Source organism: Gopherus flavomarginatus, chromosome 3, assembly GCF_025201925.1.
Source record: "Gopherus flavomarginatus isolate rGopFla2 chromosome 3, rGopFla2.mat.asm, whole genome shotgun sequence".
In the NCBI taxonomy this organism is placed as follows: domain Eukaryota; kingdom Metazoa; phylum Chordata; order Testudines; family Testudinidae; genus Gopherus; species Gopherus flavomarginatus.
The window spans coordinates 265,279,405-265,302,629 of NC_066619.1; the positions used below are offsets into that span (position 1 = coordinate 265,279,405).

The 23,225-nt window shown below is 42.7% G+C and overlaps 1 protein-coding gene across 3 annotated transcripts; it reads left to right on the top strand.

Annotated features, from left to right (window-relative positions):
- Positions 1 to 1,261: 1,261 nt before the first annotated feature.
- Positions 1,262 to 22,804, top strand: LRPAP1 (LDL receptor related protein associated protein 1). Of its 3 annotated transcripts, none has more exons than XM_050947902.1 (8): positions 1,262 to 1,469; positions 11,200 to 11,344; positions 13,470 to 13,594; positions 15,017 to 15,137; positions 16,178 to 16,336; positions 17,670 to 17,752; positions 20,545 to 20,721; positions 22,035 to 22,804. In XM_050947902.1, exons 1-8 carry the CDS (start codon positions 1,290 to 1,292, stop codon positions 22,098 to 22,100), a joined length of 1,056 nt encoding a protein of 351 aa, XP_050803859.1. In that variant the 5' UTR covers positions 1,262 to 1,289; the 3' UTR covers positions 22,101 to 22,804. The 3 variants fall into 3 exon arrangements, with proteins under 3 accessions (XP_050803859.1, XP_050803858.1, XP_050803860.1); XM_050947901.1 differs by having other exon boundaries at positions 16,178 to 16,334; positions 17,662 to 17,752; XM_050947903.1 differs by lacking the exon at positions 16,178 to 16,336.
- The last annotated feature ends 421 nt before the right edge of the window (positions 22,805 to 23,225 follow it).

Sequence of the window (23,225 nt, forward strand, 5' to 3'; positions counted from 1 at the left end):
CATCCCAGCCAGGGCTTTGTCCAGCCGGGCCTTAAAAACCTCTAAGAATGGAGATTCCACCACCTCCCTAGGTAACCCATTCCAGTGCTTCACCACCCTCTTAGTGAAATAGTGTTTCCTAATATCCAACCTAGACCTCCCCCACTGCAACTTGAGACCATTGCTCCTTATTCTGTCATCTGCCACCACTGAGAACAGCCTAGTTCCATCCTCTTTGGAACCACCCCTGCCACCCCCCCCCCCCCCAGGTAGTTGAAAGTTGCTATCAAATTCCTCCTCACTCTTCTCTTCTGCAGACTAAATAACCCCAGTTCCCTCAGCCTCTCCTCGTAAGTCACATGCCCCAGCCCTTAATAATTTCCATTGCCCTCCACTGGACTCTCTCCAATTTGTCCACATCCCTTCTGTAGTGTGGGGGACCAAAACTGGATGCAATACTCCAGATGTGGCCTCACCAGTGCTGAATAGAGGGGAATAATCACTTCCTTTGATCTGCTGGCAATGCTCCTACTAATACAGCCCAATATGCCGTTGGACTTCTTGGCAAAGAGGGCACACTGCTAACTCATATCCAGCTTCTAGTCCACGGTAAGCCCCAAGTCCTTTTCTGCAGAACAGCTGCTTAGCCAGTCGGTCCCCAGCCTGTAGCAGTTCGTGGGATTCTTTCTTCCTAAGTGCAGGACTCTGCTTTTGTCCTTGTTCAACCTCATCAGATTTCTTTTGGCCCAATCCTCTAATTTGTCTAGGTCACGCTGGACCCTATTCATACCCTCCAATCTACAACTCCAAGCTGATTACTTAAGATACCTAAAAAGGTGCTCTCAGTAGAACTGCAGCCTGCATTTTCCTGCTATAATTCCGGCTCTCCATACAAAATTAGTTCAACAGTGAAAAGCAAAAATTTTTATTCTTATTTTTTGGCTTGTATGTTCTATATTTAAGCTGCTGCCTGATACTCAAATAGCAAACACTATTGCACAATGAAAGCTGTGCCGGCAGACAGCTGCATTATCAACTCACTCACAAGATCGCTGGTTGAATAATTAGGTCCTTCCTAGGTTTCTTTAAGCCTCCCATCAGCCCCGTTGGTTTTCGAGTGTGCAGTGCAGTCTGGGTCTTGTAGTAGGGGTTTGTAAGGATTCCCTGGGGCTGGATTATTTGTCTTCACGGCGAACTACAACGACCACGGTGCATTCTGGAGCACTGCAGCGTGGAGGTTGTATTTTTCCTCTTCTCTAGGCAAGCTGCTTGTTCGGGTGACTCCGCAGCAAGAGGAGGCGGGGAGAACGATGTCTGCTGTTTGGGCGCTGCTGGCTCTGAGCTCCTCTCTGCTGGTGGTTGTCTTGGCGCAGGGGGGCAAATACTCCAGGGAGGCGAACGAGGCTGCTACAGCCAGCAGCCCGAAGCGCCAGGAGGCCGGGGAGTTCAGGGTTGTGAAGCTGAACCAGATCTGGGAGAAAGCGCAGCGGGTGAGTCGCTAATTCGCTTCCTTGCAACTGCATCCCTTGCGCGCTGGGGTCAGGGTGCCCGTGCCTGGTTGCAGAGCGCAGCATTTTCAAACCTCCCTGTCTGAAGCTGGGCCCCTGCCCCCCGACTTTAGGAAGCTGAACACAAGTGGCCTGATCTTCAGAGGGGCTGAACCCCGGTAGCTCCCATTAAGTGGGATTTGCGGGTGCTCTTCTGCCAATCGGGAGATTTAGATGCCTGATTGTGGGGCCTACCTTTAAGCACCCAGCTTTAAAAATATTGGCCCAAATGCAGGAAGAAGCTTAATTGTAAGGTATGGTGGGCCCCAGTATATTTGGTGGTGGTATGAACATGTACCACTGCCTCTGAGTCTTTCTCTGGGATTGCTGAAATGTGGAGCAAACTGCACCTGATGTTGACTTAATATGTGATGTGGGATATGAGGTACTAGATAAAGGCCCAAGCTGTCTCCCCTGTGCATCCCCCCTCCCCCCGGGAGGTTTCAGTCATTATGTGAGAGCCGTGTACAATTTTCATCTGGGACACACCAGCCTCTGCAGGCAATTCTGTAAGTGAGTTTGTAGGAGAGATCTGGCAACGCCCACATGTTCCTCTACTAACAAGCAACCGCATCCAGTGTGTAACATCATCTGAAAAAAGGTGGAGGTCTTTTATGATCTGGGAGCAGGAGCTTTGGTGCAACAGTCCTTACAGCGCACTTCAGCAATCCAGCCCAAGTTTGATTGACTGACTGCTAGGTCTGTGACCCCTTCCTGCACTGGCCCTACCCTTCCTCAATACAGCGCAAAAGGTGACTATCAGATGTGTGTGGTGGATCTTGACCGAAGCTTCATGTGCCCTTATGTGCCAATTGCAATCCCTGTAACTGCCCTTCCAGCTCCCAGATTGGGCCTTCCCTTAGGCACTCACCATGATTCCCTCCCCCACGAGCTATGCCATTCTTCTTACTTCTGTGTGTCTGTGGTGATCCCTATCCCCTGGCCTTGATGTTAGATCATCTGTATCTTAGGTACTTACATGGCCCTCTGTACTATAATATCTGAGCGCCTCACACTGTTTAAATGTTTTTTACCTCTATGGGGTAGGGAAGTGCTCTTATCCCCTCTCAACTCCTTTGTTGTTGTTTTTTTAACAGATTAGACAAGTCACTTTAACCTCGGTTCTCAAAGTCAGACAGGCAGTCCCTGGTGGGGCAGAGACTTCAACTCAGGTCTCCTAAGTCCTAGCCTAGTGCTGTAACCTCCATGTTTCAGTAAACACCTACACACTCACCCTCAATTCCAATACTGTACCCTCATTATGTACATGGGGCTATGGGATCCCCTTCTATGTTCTGGCAGAGAACTTTCACAGGCCCTGGGCTCAGATACTATGCCCTCTTCTCATGCCCACAGGAGTCTGCTACCCTCCCCGTAACTCCAAGTGTTCTGCCCTCCCTGCGTGGCAAATAAAATAGCCTTGCCTCCAAAATTCTGCACACACAGCGAGAGCGGGGGTCTTAAATCTCTCTCCCCTCACCTGTACATATGGGGAGGAAGTGCCATGCTAGGAAAAGCCAACAGGTGGGGAAAACAGAATGCCAGAATATAGATGCGAAAGCACTCATGACAATGCTGAGATTGTCACTTAAAATCAATTTTGCAAAACTGGAATATCTTGTGAATTTCTGATTAGAGGAACTCGGTAGCACATTATTATGCAGATATTACACTGAAATGTGAGCTTAGGTAACGAATTGAGCTATAGTACATGCTAGAGGATGTCCTCTTTAGACAGGCAATACATTGTTTAGACTAAATGTGCCTTTAATAAGCAGCAGTTCTCACTTCCTGAATTTTACTTTCAGGTTCAAATTAACCAAAAATCTCCATTCACCTGTTTTTTGGGGGTTTTTTCGCGTAAGCCTACATGATCCTTTCAGCAAATCTTCACTAAGATTTTTAAGCTGGTAATGAAATCCCAAACCAGCTTCACTGCAGGGTTTCCTGTGAAAGGTTTGTATGAGCCTTCTTCCAACATTGAGCTCTGTATTGTGAGCTTTGGTGACCATCGTCTTCTGACCATTTATTAGAAGTAGCTGAAAATAAAGAGCGCTGTGGTTTTGCATCAGAGGTGGGTGTTGCAATTCAGTACTGCATCACAGCCATGTGTTGTATTCAGCTGAGCAGTGCTGCATTATTCAGTGGTAACCCAGTTCCTCCCAATTTCCCAGACATAAGGTTGATCTCTCTGTCCATGACTAACTCTAGTTCTCCCTAGAACTGATACATACTTGACCTGTAATACCTATCAGAGAGATCTCAGTGCAAGGGCTCCCTTTATCGAGGGCCTCATTCTATCCTGGGGTGGGCAAAATACGGCCTGTGGGCTGCATCCGGCCCATCTAACAGTTCTGTCCTGCCCACCATGATTAACATTTCTGTCCAGCCTCCTCTGCCCCCTCACGATCTCCGAGTCCGGGCTGCTAAAAGTCCCGCAGTGCAGCATGGCTCAGGCAGGCTGCCTGCCTGCCATGGCCCCACGCTGCTCCCAGAAGCAGCCGGCTGCTGCTGGTATGTCTCTGTGCACCCCAGGCAGGAAACCCGCTAATGGGAGCTGCGGGAGTAGTGCTTGTGGGGGTGAGCAGCGCACTGAGACTCGCTGCCCCCCTCCCCTCAAGGGGTGCACAGAGATATGCCAGCAGCTGCTGGCCGCACCCACTTCCGAGAGCAGCGTGGGGCCACGGCAGGCAGGCAGCCTGCTCAGCCCTACTGTCCCAACAGCCAGGAGTCACCTGTGGTAAGCGCCTCCCAGCCAGAGCCTGCACATCACACACCCTCCGGCACCCTAATCCCCTGCCCCAGCCCGAAGATCCCTCCTGCACCCAAACTCTCTCCCAGACCCTGCACCACCTCCTGCACCCCAATCCCCTGCACTAGTCTGGAGCCCCCTCCTGCACCAAACTCCCTCCCAGAGCTCACACCCCTCACCCTCTCCTGCACCCCAACACTCTGCACCACCCCAGAGTGCACCCAAACTCCCTCCCAGACCTCGCACCCCCTCCATTAATATAGTAGAAATGTGCAGCCTGTGGCAACTTAACAAAATTTGTGAGGTGCCTCCCCCCATGAAAATTGTTGCCCACCCCTGTTCTATACCAACTGAAGTTAATGACAAATTTTCCATTGACTGTAATTAATTTTTAAAGAACCCTTTGTGCTTTTATTTTTGCAGCTCAAATAGGTCTAATATCATCTGCTACCGGACGAGGTCCCATCATGAGCTTTAAATCCTGAGAGACAATAGGTTCCAAAGTCTAGCACGATATTGTGTTGTGAAGTCCATTGAGTTCCATTCTTTAATCAGAACTGCCCTGCTTTTGCTGCTGTGGGTAATGATTACAGCTGAGCCTAGCAATCTTTGCTATGACATTGTAATGTTTCACAGAGTCTCTGGTGCTAGTTCCCAATGTTGTCAATTAACAATATTAAACGTTAGGCAAGGAGCAAATAATTTGGCACTTGACAGCTTAATTATAAACCTCTTCTGATCAACTTTCTTTGCTAGCTACACACAACTCTTGGTACCATTTGCCAGTGTTACAGTCAGTAAGGTTCCACGTATGTGCACCTTACCCCTTACAATGTTTTAGGTGATATCACCCTGAGGCCTGTGTGAGATGAACTTCAAATAGGAGCAGTGCTTTGAGTACTAGTTTTATCTGCTCTCTTTTCAGTATCCAACACTGATATTAGAACAGACAAGGCAAAAGAATTCTACAGAAGTTTTGGCAAATTTGAAAAGCTTTACCCTCCTCTTATGTTTTGTAATGTTCCAGGTATCCTTTTCTGAATTTCCCATTGAATTATGTTCTAAATTGGATATCTGTTCTGAAATGGGAATATTTCAGAAACAAAACATTACAATTTTGGAAAAAAACCAGTATTGTTGGGTTTGATGATAATCAAAAGTTACTCGGCACCAATACAAGACATGAAAAATGGACACCACAAACTTGTTTGTTTGCTGTTTACAGGAAAAAACAGGTTTAAATATTGTATGTGAAGGTTCCATTAAAAAAAAAAAAAAACACCTTGAAAAGGAAGTCTTTAAAAAAAAGTTTGCAGGAAAAATTCAGTGTTTGAAATAATATCTGATTTCTGTGAAACTTCTTCATTTGAAAATTCCACTTTTCTCTCTCCTTAAGTTTAAAGTTTGTAACATGTTTACCAGCCATGTGCCATATGTAGTGGCGATAAATCAGGCATTTAACTGTGGACAATGCAGTTGATCCTTTATTAAGTAGAAAATGTGTGCCTAACGACAAGGTAGGTGTTTAAAGGTTTTATTGCAACAATATTGAGAATCCTTAAGAATTAAATCAGTTTGCTGTGTGAATTATTTCTAGTGTATTTCTGTGTTCTGTTAGTTCTGCATGAAAGAAAGCTTAACTGATCCCAGTGTAAGGTTAAATATTAGTGGAGTGTGCTGAAACTCAGTCACCCACTTTACCTTTACAGCCAATTGTATGGAAGCTGTGGAGAAGCCTGTGGATGAGACTGAAGTAATGACTGAGCTGTCAAGGTCCAGTCCTAACTGAGCGAGCTGCTAAGCAATGTGACCCCAAACCATCAGAGCACCTAGGCTGTGATGTGCCTCCCTCTTCAAAAAAGTGTATAAGCACGTGCTAAAGTCTCGCTGACTGCATGTGCTGACATGCTTTGCTGAACAGAGGCAGGCCACACGCTTAAGAACTCTGCTAAATTTAAGCCAGTGAATAATCCCACTGAAGTGAATGGAATAGAAGTCAATGTTCTTAACTCTGGGATCGGGGCCAGAGAGCTCAGTATCTTGCAGGATCAAGACCTTAAGGTTTAGCTGTTTTTCTAACTACTCTAGGTTTTACCTGATTTCAGCAAAGCACTTGCGCAAGTTAGTAGTCCTTCTGTGCCATTGAATTCAAAAGGGCAATTCATGCTTAAATTGAAAAATGTGCTTTGCTGTGTTGGAATCTAACTTAATGGTATATTAAAATAGGCAATTCAGAACAGTCCTAAATGGTGTGAGCTGCCTCTTTGAAGTTACCCTTGGCTAACCTGTATACTCCAAAGTGAATTTCTGTGTCTTATCAGTACCATTTGCTTGTTTGTTTTTAAAAACATGTTTCATTTCGTTAATGAGAAGTCAGAGAATATTTCTGAAACACACTGATTGATATCTTGAGGTTCTGAAATAGTTTCTCACTGTCTGTGGAACAAACCAGTTTCTGAGTGTCGATTTGGTGCATCTCTTTTTCATTTATCATTGTATAGTCATCTGTCTGATTGTGTTAGCAAATAACTTTCACTCTCACTATGTTATTTTATAACAGATGGGTCCAAGCTTCCAAGTTCAGAAGTGGGTCCAAACTTTCCTAAAGATGGGGTGCTAGATTAGCAGAGGTAAAATGATGTAGAAAACTCAGATGGGACCTTGCTAAAGCCAGGCTGCTAAAGTGTTTTTTTCTGAACTCACTTCCCCATTGTCTTTCACATCCCCTTCTTGCACAATGCTCCTCTCCCCCAAGACTATTAAATAAATGCAAAAATTAATGCTAGTGTATTATTTTATTACTCCAATTTAAAGTGACAGAAATCGGGAATTTTAAAAGCTGTGTTTCCTATTATAGCAACCTGGATTCAGTGATAATGCACATCAGTAATTATTCCTATTCCTGGGTGTGGGATTGTTTTTGTTTTTATTAAATATATACAACAACATTTTCAAGTTAATCAAACACTCCTCTAGAAGCCTTACATTTTTAATATCTTCGTGGTTATAGACTTTCGGGTCAGAAGGGACCAATATGATCATCTAGTCTGACCTCTTGCTGATAATCAAAGATCAGTTGCCAAAATTGAGCTATCCCATCATACCATCCCTTCCATAAACTTATCAAGCTTAGTCTTAAAGCCAGATATGTCTTTTGCCCCTACTACTCCCCTTGGAAGGCTGTTCCAGAACTTCACTCCTCTAATGGTTAGAAACCTTCGTCTAATTTCAAGTCTAAACTTCCGAGTGTCCAGTTTATACCCATTTGTTCTTGTGTCTACATTGGTACTAAGCTTAAATAATTCCTCTCCCTCCCTAATATTAATCCCTCTGATATATTTATAAAGAGCAAGCATATCCCCCCCTCAGCCTTCTTTTGGTTAGGCTAAACAAGCCAAGCTCTTTGAGTCTCCTTTCATAAGACAGGTTTTCCATTCCTCGGATCATCCTAGTAGCTCGTCTCTGAACCTGTTCCAGTTTGAATTCATCCTTCTTAAACATGGGAGACCAGAACTGCACACAGTATTCCAGATGAGGTCTCACCAGTGCCTTATATAACGGTACTAACACCTCCTTATCTTTGCTAGAAATACCTCGCCTGATGCATCCTAAAACTGCATTAGCTTTTTTAACGGCCATATCACATTGGCGGCTCATAGTCATCCTGTGATCAACCAATACTCTGAGGTCCTTCTCCTCCTCTGTTGCTTCCAACTGATGTGTCCCCAATTTATAACTAAAATTCTTATTATTAATCCCTAAATGCATGACCTTGCACGTTTCACTATTAAATTTCATCCTATTACTATTACTCCAGTTTACAAGGTCGTCCAGATCTTCCTGTATGATATCCCAATCCTTCTCTGTGTTAGCAATACCTCCCAGCTTTGTGTCATCCGCAAACTTTATTAGCACATTCCCGCTTTTTGTTCCAAGGTCAGCAATAAAAAGGTTAAATAAGATTGGTCCCAAAACTGATCGTTGAGGAACTCCACTAGTAACCTCCTTCCAGCCTGACAGTTCACCCTTCAGTACGACCCATTGTAGTCTCCCCTTTAACCAGTTCCTTATCCACCTTTCAGTTTTCATATTGATCCCCATCTTTTCCAATTTAACTAATAATTCTCCATGTGGAACCGTGTCAAATGCTTTACTGAAATTGAGGTAAATTAGATCTACTGCATTTCCTTTGTCTAAATAGTCTGTCACCTTCTCAAAGAAGGAGATCAGATTGGTTTGGCATGATCTACCTTTTGTAAAACCATGTTGTAATTTGTCCCAATTACCATTGACCTCAATGTCCTTAACTACTTTCTCCTTCAAAATTTTTTCCAAGACCTTACATACTACAGATGTCAAACTAACAGGCCTATAGTTACTCGGATCACTTTTTTTCCCTTTCTTAAAGATAGGAACTATGTTAGCAATTCTCCAGTCGTACGGTACAGCCCCTGAGTTTACCGATTCATTAAAAATTCTTGCTAATGGGCTTGCAATTTCATGTGCCAATTCCTTTAATATTCTTGGATGAAGATTATCTGGGCCTTCCGATTTTGTCCCATTAAGCTGTTCAAGTTTGGTTCTACCTCGGATGTGGTAATATCTACCTCCATATCCTCGTTCCCATTTGCCATCCTTCCATTATCCCTAAGCTCCTCATTAGCCTTATTAAAGACTAAGGCAAAGTATTTATTTAGATATTGGGCCATGCCTAGGCTATCCTTAACCTCCATTCCATCCTCAGTGTTTAGCGGTCCCACTTCTTCTTGCTTTGTTTTCTTCTTATTTATATGTCTATAGAACCTTTTACTATTGGTTTTAATTCCCTTTGCAAGGTCCAGCTCTACATGGCTTTTGGCCTTTCTCACTTTATCCCTACATGTTCTGACCTCACTAAGGTAGCGTTCCTTGCTAATCCCACCCATCTTCCACTCCTTGTAGGCTTTCTGCTTTTTCTTAATCACCTTGATAGCTCATCCTTTCACAGATCCAAGGCCAGAAAAGACCTTTGTGATCATCTATTCTGATCCCCGTATGGCACAGACCATAGAACTTCCCGAAAAGAATTTCTAGAGTGTATCTTCTATAAAAACATACAATATTGATTTTAAAATCGTCATTGATGGAGAATCCACAGTTCTTGGTAAATTGTTCCAATGGTTAATTTCTCTCACCATTCAAAAATGTATGACTTGTTTCCAGACTGAATTTGTCTAGCTCTAACATCCAGCCACTGGATCATGTTACAGTGTTCTTGACTAGATTGAAGAGCCTATGATTAAGTATTTGTTCCTCATCTAAATACTCATAAACTGTAATCAAGTCACCCCTTCACCTTCTCTTTGTTCCGCTAAGCAGATTGAGCTCTCTGAGTCTGTCACTATAAGGGAGGTTTTCTAATCCTTTATTCATTCTGGTGGCTCCTCTCTGAACCCCCTCCAATTTATCAACATCCTTCTTGAATTGTGGGCCACAGTAGTCCAGTAGTGCTCACACTAGTCCCAAATAGAGAGGTAAAATAACTTCTCTCTGCCTACTCAGGATTCCCCTGTTTATACATCCCAGGATTGCATTAGCTCTTTGGCCACAGAGTCACACGGGGAGCTCATGTTCAGCTGATTATCCACCATGATCCCCAAATCTTTTTCAAAGTCACTGCTTTCCAGGATAGAATCCCCTATCCTGCAAAGTGTGACCTACATTCTTTGTTCCTAGAGGTATACATTTAGCCATAATAAAACACATACTGTTTGCTTTTGCCCAGTGTTCAAAGCAATCCAGATCACTTGGAATCAGTGATCAGTCTCCTCATTTATTTATCACTCCCCCAGTGTTTGTCATCTGAAAACTTTATCAGTGATTATGTTTTCTTCCAGGTCACCGATAAAAATGTTCAGTAGCATAGTGACGATATCAGGTTAGTTTGACAGGATCTATTTTCCACAAACCCATATTGATTTACATTAATTACGTTACCATCCTTTAATTCTTTATTAATTGAGTCCCATATCAGCCACTGCATTATCTTGCCCAGTATCAATTACAGGCCTGTAATTACTTAGCTCATCTTGTTTATCCTTTTAAATATTGGCACAACATCAGCTTTCTTCCAGCCTTCTGGAACTTCCCCAGGTCTCCAAGCCTTACTGAAAATCAACATGAATGGTCCAGCAAGCTCCTTATCCAGCTCTTTTAAAACTCTTGGATGTGAGTTATCTGGACCTACTGATTTAAAAATCTATATGTTCTATTAATGCAGTACCTGGAGAACTTCCATAGCTGCTCGTAATTATTATGTTGAATATTAACCATATTTTGTTGGGATAGAAACATTTTCCTGGAGTATTTTGCAACTCAGTAACTGTAGAAATCTCTTAGTGCATTAAAACCAGAAAATGAAATTGACTAATTTTCCAAGATGAAGAAATGGGGTCAGATTAAAGGAACAATAAATGAAATTAGCTATTTCAAAATCTTTGTTTTAATAATCTGCAGTATCAGTAACAGATAAAGATTTTTTTTTCAATATTATGATGTCCCATTAAAAGTTCACCTGCTTTCCTTCCCTCCCCAACCAAAGCTGAAGAGTTAATTTCTCATTCCAGCTTATTTAAAGCTTAATGCCAGCAGGAGATACTTTTTTTACCCACGCATGGCTGTTACAGAAATGACTGAGGGCCTGAGGAACAGAGGCAGCTTTAGCATATGGATGTTAAGGACCAATGGGAGCATCATACAAGGAGTTTATTTGTACAGTGTCTTGTACGCTGAGGTCCCTGTGCTCTGACTGTGGAATATTTCAGTGGAATATGAAATATTATTTTCTATGCCAGTCTAGCTTCAGAGGTAACTTTGCAGCTGTGTATGCGCATGCATGTTATTACAAGGCAACTAACCAAAGCATTTCTCCATTCTCATTAGCTTCATCTATCGGCTGTAAAACTGGCAGAGCTACACAGTGACCTCAAAATACAAGAAAAGGATGAGCTGAGCTGGAAAAAGCTGAAGGCTGAAGGGCTTGATGAAGATGGAGAAAAAGAAGCCAAACTTAGACGCAATTTACATGGTAAGGAATAACTTCGCTGAAGAGGCCAGAATTGTCATTCAGTACCTAAAGTTAGGTGTCAACATTTATTTTTAGGTCATTAAATAAATGGCCTGACTTTCAGAGGCAATAAACACACAAAACTCATATTGAAGACAGTGGGAGCTGCCAGGGCTGGGCACAGTTCCTACAGTGGAATGAGGCTCCTAGCTTTAGGCACCTAGGGCTTGAAAACTTTGTCTCAGAAAAAGCATGGAACAAAATCAAACAGCATTGCACCTTCATTGATAACTTGCTTTTCATCCTGGTGATGATTGTATTTGTTCTACTTATTTTTAGACACTTTTTAAAAATAGAAGTTCTCTTGACTTCTGAAATATTGTGTATAAAATCTTCATCTCGATTTTGTGCCTGCAGAAATTGAGGCCAGCGTCTGAAAATATGGCACTGTGACTTGCCTGAGGTCACTTGGAGAGTCAGTTGCAGTGCCTTGGTTAGACTCAAAGTCGCCTAATTCCCAGTTCTGTCACTAAACCGCGAGGTCATCCTTCCTCCCCAATATGCCCACTCTGGAGCTATCCCTCAGGCTGTTCTGGTGACAGTGATGGCTTCCAGAGAGGGTGCTGCTCAGTGCCCTTCTCCTAAAGGGGTTGTAATGGTGACTCGGAGGAGTACAATTTGCAGAGGAGTACAATGTGCATCATGTGAAGACACAGGGCCAGGACTCGGGAGGCCTGACCTTGCAACTGACTAGCTGTGCGAGGACGGACTCTACCCCTATTTTGCAAATAGGGAGTTGTGCCACAATTATTCCTCATTAACAGTGTGTTGAGCATTGATTAATGTTGCAGAACTCTTGGAGGGTCTCTGTAGATGGCATAGAAGTGCTGATGGTATTGGTAGTATTGACATGTTCCATCCTACCCCAAAATCATCCTCCATTCCATGAAGCTTTTATTTTATAGTAATTTAAGATTTCTACTCAGTGTGCCTTGAGGTCAAATAAACTATTTTAGCTATTCTGTCTGGACACGCACAGTATAATTGCTATCGCTGTTAAGGATAGTTGGAATGAGCTCTTCAGAGCAAAGGAGTCTGTCCCCTTAGTAGCCTGAAAAATCTTTAACCTTAGAAATCTGAATACTTTAGCGGTGTCCCTTTGTCACCATTTCAATAGTTCAGTGCCACTGCAAATTCCTGACAAACTGATCAGCAAAGAAGGACATTGACCAGGATGTTTATAAGAATGTTATGTTTTCCTTAGCTCTCTTTGAAATCATATGGCTTAGTTGATCATCAGTTGCATACTGAACAAACCTACAGAAATTTATTTATAATGAAGGAAAAATATTAATAATGTCTTACAGTGGTTGCTATTAAAGTCAATACTTGCCACTAGCTGCTATATGGTTAATAGCTATTTCCTGTTCTAACGATTGCTATGGGAGGTCTGTGGCAGATGCTGCGCTTTTGGTAATGACTACTGTAAGCGCTATGTCTCCTTTTTAACTGGGACACACCAGGGAGTGAATGTCTGTATCCCATTTCAGTATGTGCTGAATGAAAGTGACTTTGCAGATTCAAAGCACTGTGTGAAACTGACATTTCTGTGGACAAAACGGGGTAAGTGCTTTGCAGAAAATTTAGACGACAAACACCTTGCCTTGAAGAGAGTGCTTTTTTTTTTAATGTATAGACTCATGGAAAAAAAGGTGAAAGTGGAGCTGTTTAGCCAGTATCTTGTTCCATGCTTTTTCTTTGATCTGGTTTGTATGGTATTTTATTTTTGTTAGCTTTCTTCAGGGAGGATCCAAGGTTGATGGGCCTCATGGTAGATGCGAGTCTTAAGGAGAGGGCAGAGATGTAATGCCATGCTCTTGGGTGCGTCATCAGCAAGGGGATCAAACCTGGGACCTCTGGATCTTAAAGCATGATTCTCTGCTGCCTGACCTAAAAGACCCAGCTCTGCTAGCCAAAGCTATAGCTGGCTCATCCACTTCTATATGTGGCCCTGCTACCAACAGAGGAAGATAGAACACCTCACCGAGTGGGCATGGATTCCACAGACTCTCAGGAAAACGGTTTCAGGAGGGTTAAGGGGAACCATCTACTATTGGTTCTAATGTTTCTTGTTTTTCACTTACAGTAATTATGACTAAATATGGAATGAATGGAAAGAAAGATGCCCAACTAGTAGATACCAATTACATCAAAGATGGCACAGAAAGTGATGTGCTAGATGATCCAAGACTGGAGAAATTATGGAGCAAGGTGTGTTTAATTTCTGGATATTTCAGTGTAAGAAGTAAATGTTCATTCATGTGTGTGTTTAAGTTTTCTAGAGACCCCAACTTGAACTGAGAAGCTTTAGAACTCTGTTTCCAAACACTGGGCCAGGTGCTATGACATGTTGAGTGCCCTCACCTTCCACCAAAATCATTGGGTGTTGAGGGTACTTCTCTTCTCAGAGGATCTGGTCCATTGTACCTGTCACACCCACTATATGTGGGTGAAATCTTGATTACAGTGAAGTCAATTGGAGTTTTGCTAATGAATTTACAGGGACCAGGATTTCACTTTGTATAAACATTCAGGGATGCAGCCGTGTATCTTGGGTTTTGTTTTGTTTAAATGGCTAAACTTACTTAGAAATATTTCATAGAATTATTTAAAAATAAAACGATTTTAAGGGATTTTTTTTTAACTTGAAAATCCCACCCTATATTGTTTGTGAGTGCAACCTTCCAGAGTTCATGCTAGTGCCTGAAAACAAGAACTGTTCCAGTTTGGGCAGTAACAACAGATTGGAAGAACCTGCAAAAGGGAAATAATTAGTAAAAAGTAGATTTGTTTTTTAAATTCTTCGCTTTATCAATCTACGGTGGTGTAAGTAAAAGAGCAAAGAAAGGGGGGGGGGGTTGTTTGATTTTGTTTAAAAAAAAAAAAATGGAACCTGACAGTGCCCTTCTTTGAGAAATGGCAACAACAAAAAAATCACTTGGAAGTATTCTCCAAACAAAATTTGAGCCTTTGGCTCTGTACAAATACCAAAAGATTTCACTTTTAACCTGTGGGAAGAAAAACAGAGCAACATCCGTCCCTCTACCGGGGAAGCACATCAAGTGCCTCTCTAACTGTGAATCGCTAGTACAGTGGGAAACAGCTTGGTGCAGAGCAGAGACATGACACAATAGGATATTTACTTGCCAATAGAATGAGAGCTCTTGAATAGATATTCTCCATATGTGTCAGTCTAAATCCCTAGTGGAAACAACCCTATACATTCAGGTGTGCAGTTCATGCTCTTGCATCAACAACTGACTGATTGCTTCCCAATGTGTGTGTGTGACAGGGATATTGGGCTCTACAATAATACAAATAATAATAAATAACAATTTTCATCATGTCTCTGGATATTTGGTAGGTGAGATCCTGGCCCCATTACAGTTAACGGTAAAGCTCCTGTTGAATTCAGCAAGGCCAGGATTTCAGCCCATGTCTACGTTCTGCCCTAATATTGAGACACAATGAGACCTAAAACAAAGAAATTTGGAAGGGAAGCTTGACCTAACTTTTTGTTTTGTTTTTTTAAATGTGAAGGGAATTTTATTTGGCAAGTGAGTGTATGTAGAATCGCTTGGCCTGGGAAATGAAAAAGGATTATAGTTTCTGTCTCGTTCATATTTCTTTCAGGCCAAGACCTCTGGGAAGTTTTCCGATCAGGAGCTGGATAAGCTGTGGCGGGAATTTAAGCATCACAAAGAAAAGATTCATGAATATAATATCCTGCTAGAGACTGTGAGCAGAACAGAAGGTGCCTGAATGTTTGTCTGATGTTTCCAGTGCAGTGCAGCCCTCTCTCTGCTGATCGCTCAGTTGTTTTAAAGTATCTTTAAAATCCTAAAGATGGATTGTTAGGTTTATATTAGGATTGCTTTGCAGATGCTGTCATTCACAGATACTTGCAGGGCACAAGTCTGTATCCTCTGCCAAGAATCTCTATAGCTAATGGAACTGTTGCTGTTCTTTGTTTTATAACACCTGCATGTGTTTCAGTGAGCAAGGAGATTGTCAGCTTAGCAAAATAAATTCATTATGGCTTTTGAGAAAATATCAGCAAGTGCTGAGCCCTTGTTTTAGCAGTTGGGCCCTGATCCAGTGGAAAATAGATCCGTGGAGGCACCCAGTGTGCAGGCGGGGGTTGGGGAGGATCAGATCTGGGTTCTAGCTGAGGAGGAAGGATGGAGTTATGGCTAGAGCAGCAAGAAGCCAGATTCTTCGCAGATATGGTCTGTGCTGAGCCCAAGAGAACGAGAGCAAAGGGGGCTTTATGCCACCTTGTGCTACCTCCAGCTAAGGCTACCAGAGGTTAGTTTGCTGCCTGGCATGCCACACCTGGCACAGCTTAGGACACCACCGGAGGCTGCTCTAACTTATGCCTGGCTGCTAACAGCCCGTCTGGGGCATTCCAGCGGCTTTTTTAGCAAGGACACAGAAGTGTTCCACCCATATTCCTGTTCCCTAGGGCAATGCTGTTGTGCTGCTGTAGGGATTTTTCAGGAAATAGGCCAATAGAATTCTGGATCTTCTTATTTACATTGTTGACCTGATTTATGTATTATGCATGATAAAATATGCCTGCACCACTCCTGTCCAAATCACGTATATTGAGAAGCAAACACTCTTAAAAATCAGTGTTATTAAAGTGCACTATTTATCCTAATTTACTAGTGGATCAAGTGCTGATAAGGTCTGAGCATCAACTGCTCCCATCCAACTTGGTGGAATTTGCAGGTACTTCTGTCCTCTCAGAATTTGGCCTATTATGAGTTAATGTTTATATTTTGATAACAGAAATCCACAAAAATATGATCAACCCATCTGAAGACGACCAGTTCAAAGAGGAAATCTTGCATGGCAAACACACAGAACTCAAAGACAAAATGCGAAGCATCAATCAAGGGTTTGATCGTTTACGTAAAATCAGCCACCAGGGATATGACACAGCCAGTGGTATGGTTCACTCTGTTCCACATTCATTTATAATCAGTTTTATGAGAAATCAGTAGACAAATAACCAGTTATAGTCCAAAGGAGCCTTGTAGAAGTGCTGACAAACAGACATGAGGCATACTCTGTTTAAGTTCCGATTTTACAGTCCAAGTACCCTGTTTGTCATCTACAGCAATGGTTCTCAACCAGGGGTCCGGGGCCCCCTGCACGGGCTCGCAAGTAGGTTCCAGGGGGTCCACCAAGCATGGCCAGTGTTACTCACTGGGGCCCATGGCAGAAAGCCAAAGCCCCACTGTATGGGGCTGAAGCCTGTGGCCCTGAGCCCTGCCACCCGGGGCTGAAACCAAGCATGAGCAACTTAGCTTCTCTGGCATGGGGCCCCAAGCAATCGCCTTGCTTGCTATCCCCTAACGCCACCCTGGCTTTTATATGCAGAAAACCAGTTGTTGTGGCACAGGTGGGCTGTGGAGTTTTTATAGCATGTTGGAGGGGGCTTAGAAAGAAAAAGGTTGAGAACACCTGGTCTGCAGAGGCCCTTCATATAGGACAGGAAACAAGTTCTCATGGCGCTTCCATTCCTTGTGCCTCTTGGTTGAGTGGGAAAGCGGAACAAACCATTGTCCCTGAAAATGACCAGGAGGTTTGCCTCTGATTCTCTCTAAATCTGCATGTTTCTCAGAGATCTATGGAGGCTCAGGGCCAACTGTGCAGAGATCCTGTGGGTGTTCATTCCCTTTGGCTACTCAGAGCCTTTCTGCAGCATGGCTCCTGTAGATGCCATGTTGCCAGAGTTGCCCCAGTGGCTGCTGCCGCTGGAACTTCCCCTTATGGGGAAGGATTTTTTTTCACAGTGGAGCGACGATTCTGATTGGACCCTCTAGGTGTTGTTACAATACAAAAAATAAATCCTAATAATCATTAGGGGAAACCATCACCATTTCTGGATACCCAGGAGGGTTAAATACAGGGAATAAGATTAATACTTTATAGAGGGGACGCTCCTGTGTTCCAAGCCCATCCAACAAAAATCAGCTGGGATTTCATTTCCTTTACCATGAAGGCAGAGAGGGTAATGGAGACCATACACAGGGTTTGTGTGTCCCTTTGGTTTTGTTTTTTAAAGGTCCAATATCTACCATACTAAACATCTAAGTAAAATATTAGGATTTGTCCTCCATCTAGGTAGACCTGTTCAGTAATGCAGTGCTGGTGTGTGCGTGTTTCTCATGTAAAGCTATGTGGGTGTTGCTGTTAATTAGTCATGTTAACATGGCATCAAATATTAACAACTTAAACATTAAAATAATTTTATCTTTTGTGTCTGTTGGTTTAGAATTTGAAGAACCCAGAGTAATTGACTTATGGGACATGGCCAAATCAGCCAACTTTACTGAGAAAGAACTCGAATCATTTCGGGTAAGATAGAATTTAGATAAGGGTTTTCTCTTCAAAATTAAGAAACGCTATGTACACTACTTCATCAGACACATAGGTATTCACCCACGAAAGCTTATGCTCGAATACGTCTGTTAGTCTATAAGGTGCCACAGGACTGTTTGCTGCTTTTACAGATCCAGACTAACACGTCTACCCCTCTGATATATGTACACTACGTTCAGGATGTGGTAATGCACCCTTTTCCCTTCTGTTGTTCTTCAGTCACCATGATCAAGAGACAAACTTGGGACCCAGTCTTGCAAACACTGAAGCATATGTGTAACTTTACTTATGTGAGTAGCTCCATGGTCTGTCGTGGAACCTCATAGGAGTAAAGTTACGCATGCACCTAATTGTTGGTAAGAGTGGGCCCTTATTTTGTGCAAACAGATCACCTCTCCACTCATCTTCTAATTCCCAATTGTAATTAATGCTTTGGGAAATTAAAACCAAGAAACACCAGCTAGCTAACTTCCCCACCAGGCTGTTGTTTTGCCTCTTGTGGGAGGGTTACTTGTTGGTCATTTCCTGGGAAGGAGCAGTGCACAGCTAACCCAGAGAGGCACAGCGATCCTGTTTAGTGTGAATGCCTTTTTTGAGAAATGAATTACTGTGGTGTTCATGCTTGCATTTTTTTTGGCTTTTTTAATGATGAAATTAAAAATATCTCTAGTTTATACCATGCCTGCTTGTCCTGTTTCCCTGACTGCTTGGGGATAGCAATATCTTCCATTCGTGGCTGGGGGAGCTGTGCCCTCAAGTCTGCTTCTGAATTTTTATCTGTGTATTTATAAGGTCCCATCATTACTCCTCCAGGAAGTATTACTGTGCCCACTTTACAGATGAGTAAGTGAGGCACAGAGAGATTAAACTACCTGCCTAAAATCATGTGCAAAATCTGGCAGAGCCTGTAATTGAACCTAGATCTCCAGAGTGGTCCTGTGGGCTGGATGGTGATTCTTCCTTAGAAACATGAAGTCTGATTCCACGCTCAGTTAAACGTGTTTTAATTACATTGACCTCTGTGAGCTGTGGATCAGGCATACACAAGAGTGGGAGAGGTAGATCAGGCCCATCACATCTGTCCCTGGAATAAGGAAAACGTCCTTTTCCACCAGTAGGACCTAAAATAAGAATATGAAACAGTTTAGAAACAGACTGAATGTTTGGGCAGAAATCTTCCTTTAGGGAAATGCCATGCACCAATGCTGAGATCTGCTGCTGTCAGCAGCACAGCACATGCTGGGATATCGTCCTAGAAAGAGGAAGGTAAGGATTACAGGGTGCACTTCACTGACTTATAATGTGGGAAGAAGAGAGCTAAAGGTAGAAATTTGCTGAAATTCTTGTTTGAGTACTGAAAGCTAATGCTAAGGTCAGGCCTTCATGTTTGTTTTGGCTGATCTCCTGTAAAGCAAACCGCACAAGGTTTTATAAGGAAAGGTGTTGCGTTGGCACATCATCCAAGGAAAATAGCTTGAACAGATTAGCAACTGCAGGCAAACCCAGTGCTAAAATATAGTGACACGTAGTGTGTAAAACAGAATAGAATGTTATAACAGGCAAATCATTTCCCTCTGCAGTCAAACTGTTGAGAGGAGAGCGAGACCTTTGCTTCTAAAGCTGGAGGAAACCCATTAGAATGGCAAAGTTTTGTTATGTTTTTTTTCCCACCAGCTCAGAGTGAAAACTCTGCCAAGCTAGACCCAAGACAAACTAGTGCCAAACATTGTTTAAGGGTTTGTCTACAGTACAGCTGGGAGCAAGCGTCACAGCCCTGGTAGACAAACTTGTGTTAGCAGGGCTCATACCAGCATGCTAAAAATAGCAGCGTGGAAGCTGCAGCAGCAGCCGAGGCTTGGGCTTGCCACCTGCACTTGAGGGTTAGGTTGATCCCAGCTTGAGTGGCTAGCCTGGGCTTCCGCCGATGCCGCAACATCCACACAGTTATTTTTAGCATACTAGCACAGGTCTGTTTAGCCAGACTGGCAGGCTCACTCCTAGCTACAGTGTAGGCATACCCTACGTGAAATAAGTGAGGTGGATTTCAGTCCGGTTATTTGTGCGCAGGTGTTACATCGCAGAGGGAACCATCATCATAATTGGCATAATGGTTGGTATTGCTGGTAGTGAGGGCCAGCCCCAAAAGTACATGGAGACTAAAGTTACTCTCGAACAGTGGTCCAACAAGAGCCTAACTGGATGTTTAGGGAAGTTTGCATTTTTGCTGCCTGTGCCACAGTATACAGGAGATCTTTTCTGTGCATAAATCCAAGATGTTACTGATGTCAACCTGGCCCCTTTCAGCACTAGTCAAAGAGGTTGTCACTTTGTTCTATTCCAGGCACGTCACAGCTTGCAGTAAAACAATACAGCAAATTGGGATGGCTGGGCTGCCAATCAGAAAAGAGCTAATTCTGAGCATTAAGGGCCTGATATTGAAAAGTGACCTCTGTAAGAAATGTGTCCGCAAAAAACGCATTGTAGAAACTTATAGGCTTTTCTGTGGCGCTTGTCACCATAGTGTCATTGTGCCTCTCAGACGTTAATAACCTCTATGAAGCTTGTGCAGTAGATTGATGTTTGGACACTTTCCTCCAAAGCTGAATTTCTGGATGGTTATGATGCTCCGTTACCCCAGAGAGCTGGAAGGGCTTTCAGTGTGTGACACTCATTAAAATAGCATTAGGAGTGAGCTGCAGGGAAAGAGAGGGAGGAAACCTCGGAAAGAAGACCAAATTTAGCCCTGAAATGTGTATTCATTGTTCTAGGAGGAGCTGAAACACTTTGAAGCAAAAATTGAAAAACATCATCATTACCAGAAACAGTTAGAGATTTCCCATCAGAAACTGAAGCATGTGGAGGGAACGGGAGATAAAGATCATCTGAGCAGAAACAAAGAGAAATACGTCATGCTAGAAGAAAAGACTAAAGAATTGGGATACAAGGTCTGTACTAATACGATGTGTTGTGAAGTGTCTATATGCCCCCAGTGTAGGTTTAACTCTGATAGAGGGAATTTGGATTTTCCTGTGCTTGTTATCCATGCTATTGACTTATTCATTATTAGTCATAATTTGTATTACAATAGTGATTTGAGGCCCTGTCATGGGAGCTGGCCCTTTATGGGGAGTCAGGGACCAGCCCACCTGAGACAGGTTCTTGAGAAGGAGCCAACTCAGGCCCAGGTGGAAGTTATTAAATCCCATAGTGGCTGGTTGGCAGCTAATTAGCTAATGAGCCTGATAATGGATTACCAGAGCTCAAGTGGAGTGGTTCCCAGAAGCAAGAAGCTCTTGGGAAGAGGAGCTCGCAGGAGAGGCTTGGAGCAAGAGGCCTGGAAGGTATGCTCCTGTTACAAGGAACTCTCAAACTGTGGCAGGAACCCTACCTGGTCTGTCAGGAACTATATGCTGCCCCAGAGGAGATGCAGCTGACCGATCTCTACAGGCCTCTGACTCCAGAGAAGAATTCTTCCCAGCTAATGGTAATAGGCATGACTCCAGCATAGGGGGATGCAAGCCAAGAGAACCCTGCTGGAGCTGGATTGGAATGGATAAACTAAGACTGACTCTGTCTCCCAGCTAAGATGCTGGGGTGAAGACTTGCTTGTATTTTCATTGGGTCTTTGGTTAATAAACTAGACCCCTCAGAATGGGCATTATTCCTTATGTAGTGTTAGTGAACTTATTGATGATATTAGGGGAAATCCAGGCAGATGGCATTTATAGTGCCACACTTGGCCAGAAGGGGGTGCTATAGGGCAGGTACATCCTGTGAGAGATCCCATTTGATATTGGGATACCATTGTGCTGGGCACTGTACAAACGCATAGTAAGGGACAGTCTCAGTCCTGCAGAATTTACAATCTGAATAGACAAAATAAAAGGTGATAAGAGGGAATTAGTATTGTTCCCATTTTAACTGAGGCATCTTTGTCCAGGGTTATGCACAAGAAACCTGTAAGAGAACTGGGCATGGAAGCCTGAGTCCCAGTCCAACACCTTAACCACAAACCATCCTTCTTGTCATATCAGGAAATCCTGATTCCAAATATCAAAGAAGGTCACAATTGCTATGACTGGGTAATAGGTTTGGCTTTCGAGAGTAGTCTCTTTCAATTGGGCCTTAAAATTCTCAGTCATCAGGGAATGACCTTGTCCGTCTACAGGTCTGTCAAGTGCCATATACACCAATGGTACAATATCAATATGTAACAGCATTTCCTGATCACTTAGTGAATATGTTTTTGCCCTTTTAGGTAAAGAAGCACCTACAAGACTTAACCAGCAGACTCTCAAGAGGTCTTCAACACAACGAACTCTGAACATATTTTCCATGTTGTGAGATCAATATACCCAACAGACCACATTTCCTGGGACTTATCAAATACCTAGAGAACAGATAATTAAATATTAAGCACCCAACAGGATTGTCCTTTTGTAAGGAATATGTTTTCAGTCCTTTTACATTTTAGTCACTGAACTGATACTGTGATAGTCAAATTAAATGAATCAGTTATAAATATACATTTAATTTGAACACCTTTTATCATTTAAACTTTGCATCTGCATCACATCAGCCTTTCAAATAATCCATTCCAAAAAAAAGTAGGTACTGTATGTGAGAGCTCCACTGTTTTGTACTATTGGGGAAACTACATTTTGTTACCAATAAATCCATCCTGATCCATGAAACTAAAATTGAAGTCAGTGGGACTACTGACCGGTGTAACCCAACGTATGTGTTTAAGACATTGATGCTGCAAAGGCTTAATAGAAAGTTACAATAATCTAAATATACAGCCTAATCTAGTGCCCACAGAAATAAACTGAAAGACTTTCACTGAATTCAATAGACATTGGATCAGATCTTCACTGCAGATAATCTTATAGTGGATGAGTAAGGAGGGAAGAAGGGTTGGGGCCAATTCTTCCCGGATAGTTATAGATTAATGAATATTTCAGAAGCCCCTGGTTTTTTATGTATTTTCACATTTGTTCAAAGGATTTTTGTGACACTGGTCTCATTTTTGTTTTTTAATGATTTATCAGTGAATTGTCTTTTCCTCTCTCTTTTGGTTAAAGATAATTCCAACACTTTTGCTAGAGGCTGGAATTCATTTTGAGCATGCACATCATAATCCTTGTGGCAGTGGGTATTTTTTGCAGCAGAAGAATGTGTTTATTTTGTATTTTGAATGTTTGGAAGGAGCTCTATATCAAAGTCACTGACTGGATATTATAAGCGATGCCTATAGTTAAGGTTACCCAAACGTTCCAATATAAGACCCTGTTTTCCATTTTTATAACTTTACCAAACTTCAACCATTTGGGTTTAAATTGTCATGCTGCATGTCTGCCTCTGCTTGAAAAATTTTGAAGTTTCAGCTAAAACTGTTCCAAGAACAAGAGCAAAGGAAAATATGGATGCTAATAAAGTCATGCAGCCA

Coding starts and splice junctions, on each gene's coding strand:
- LRPAP1 (XM_050947901.1), top strand. CDS start 1,290: ATGTCTGCTGTTTGGGCGCTGCTGGCTCTGAGCTCCTCTCTGCTGGTG. Junction 15,138..16,177: donor GACTGTGAGCAGAACAGAAG/GTGCCTGAATGT, acceptor TTTTGATAACAG/AAATCCACAAAAATATGATC. Junction 20,722..22,034: donor CTAAAGAATTGGGATACAAG/GTCTGTACTAAT, acceptor TTGCCCTTTTAG/GTAAAGAAGCACCTACAAGA.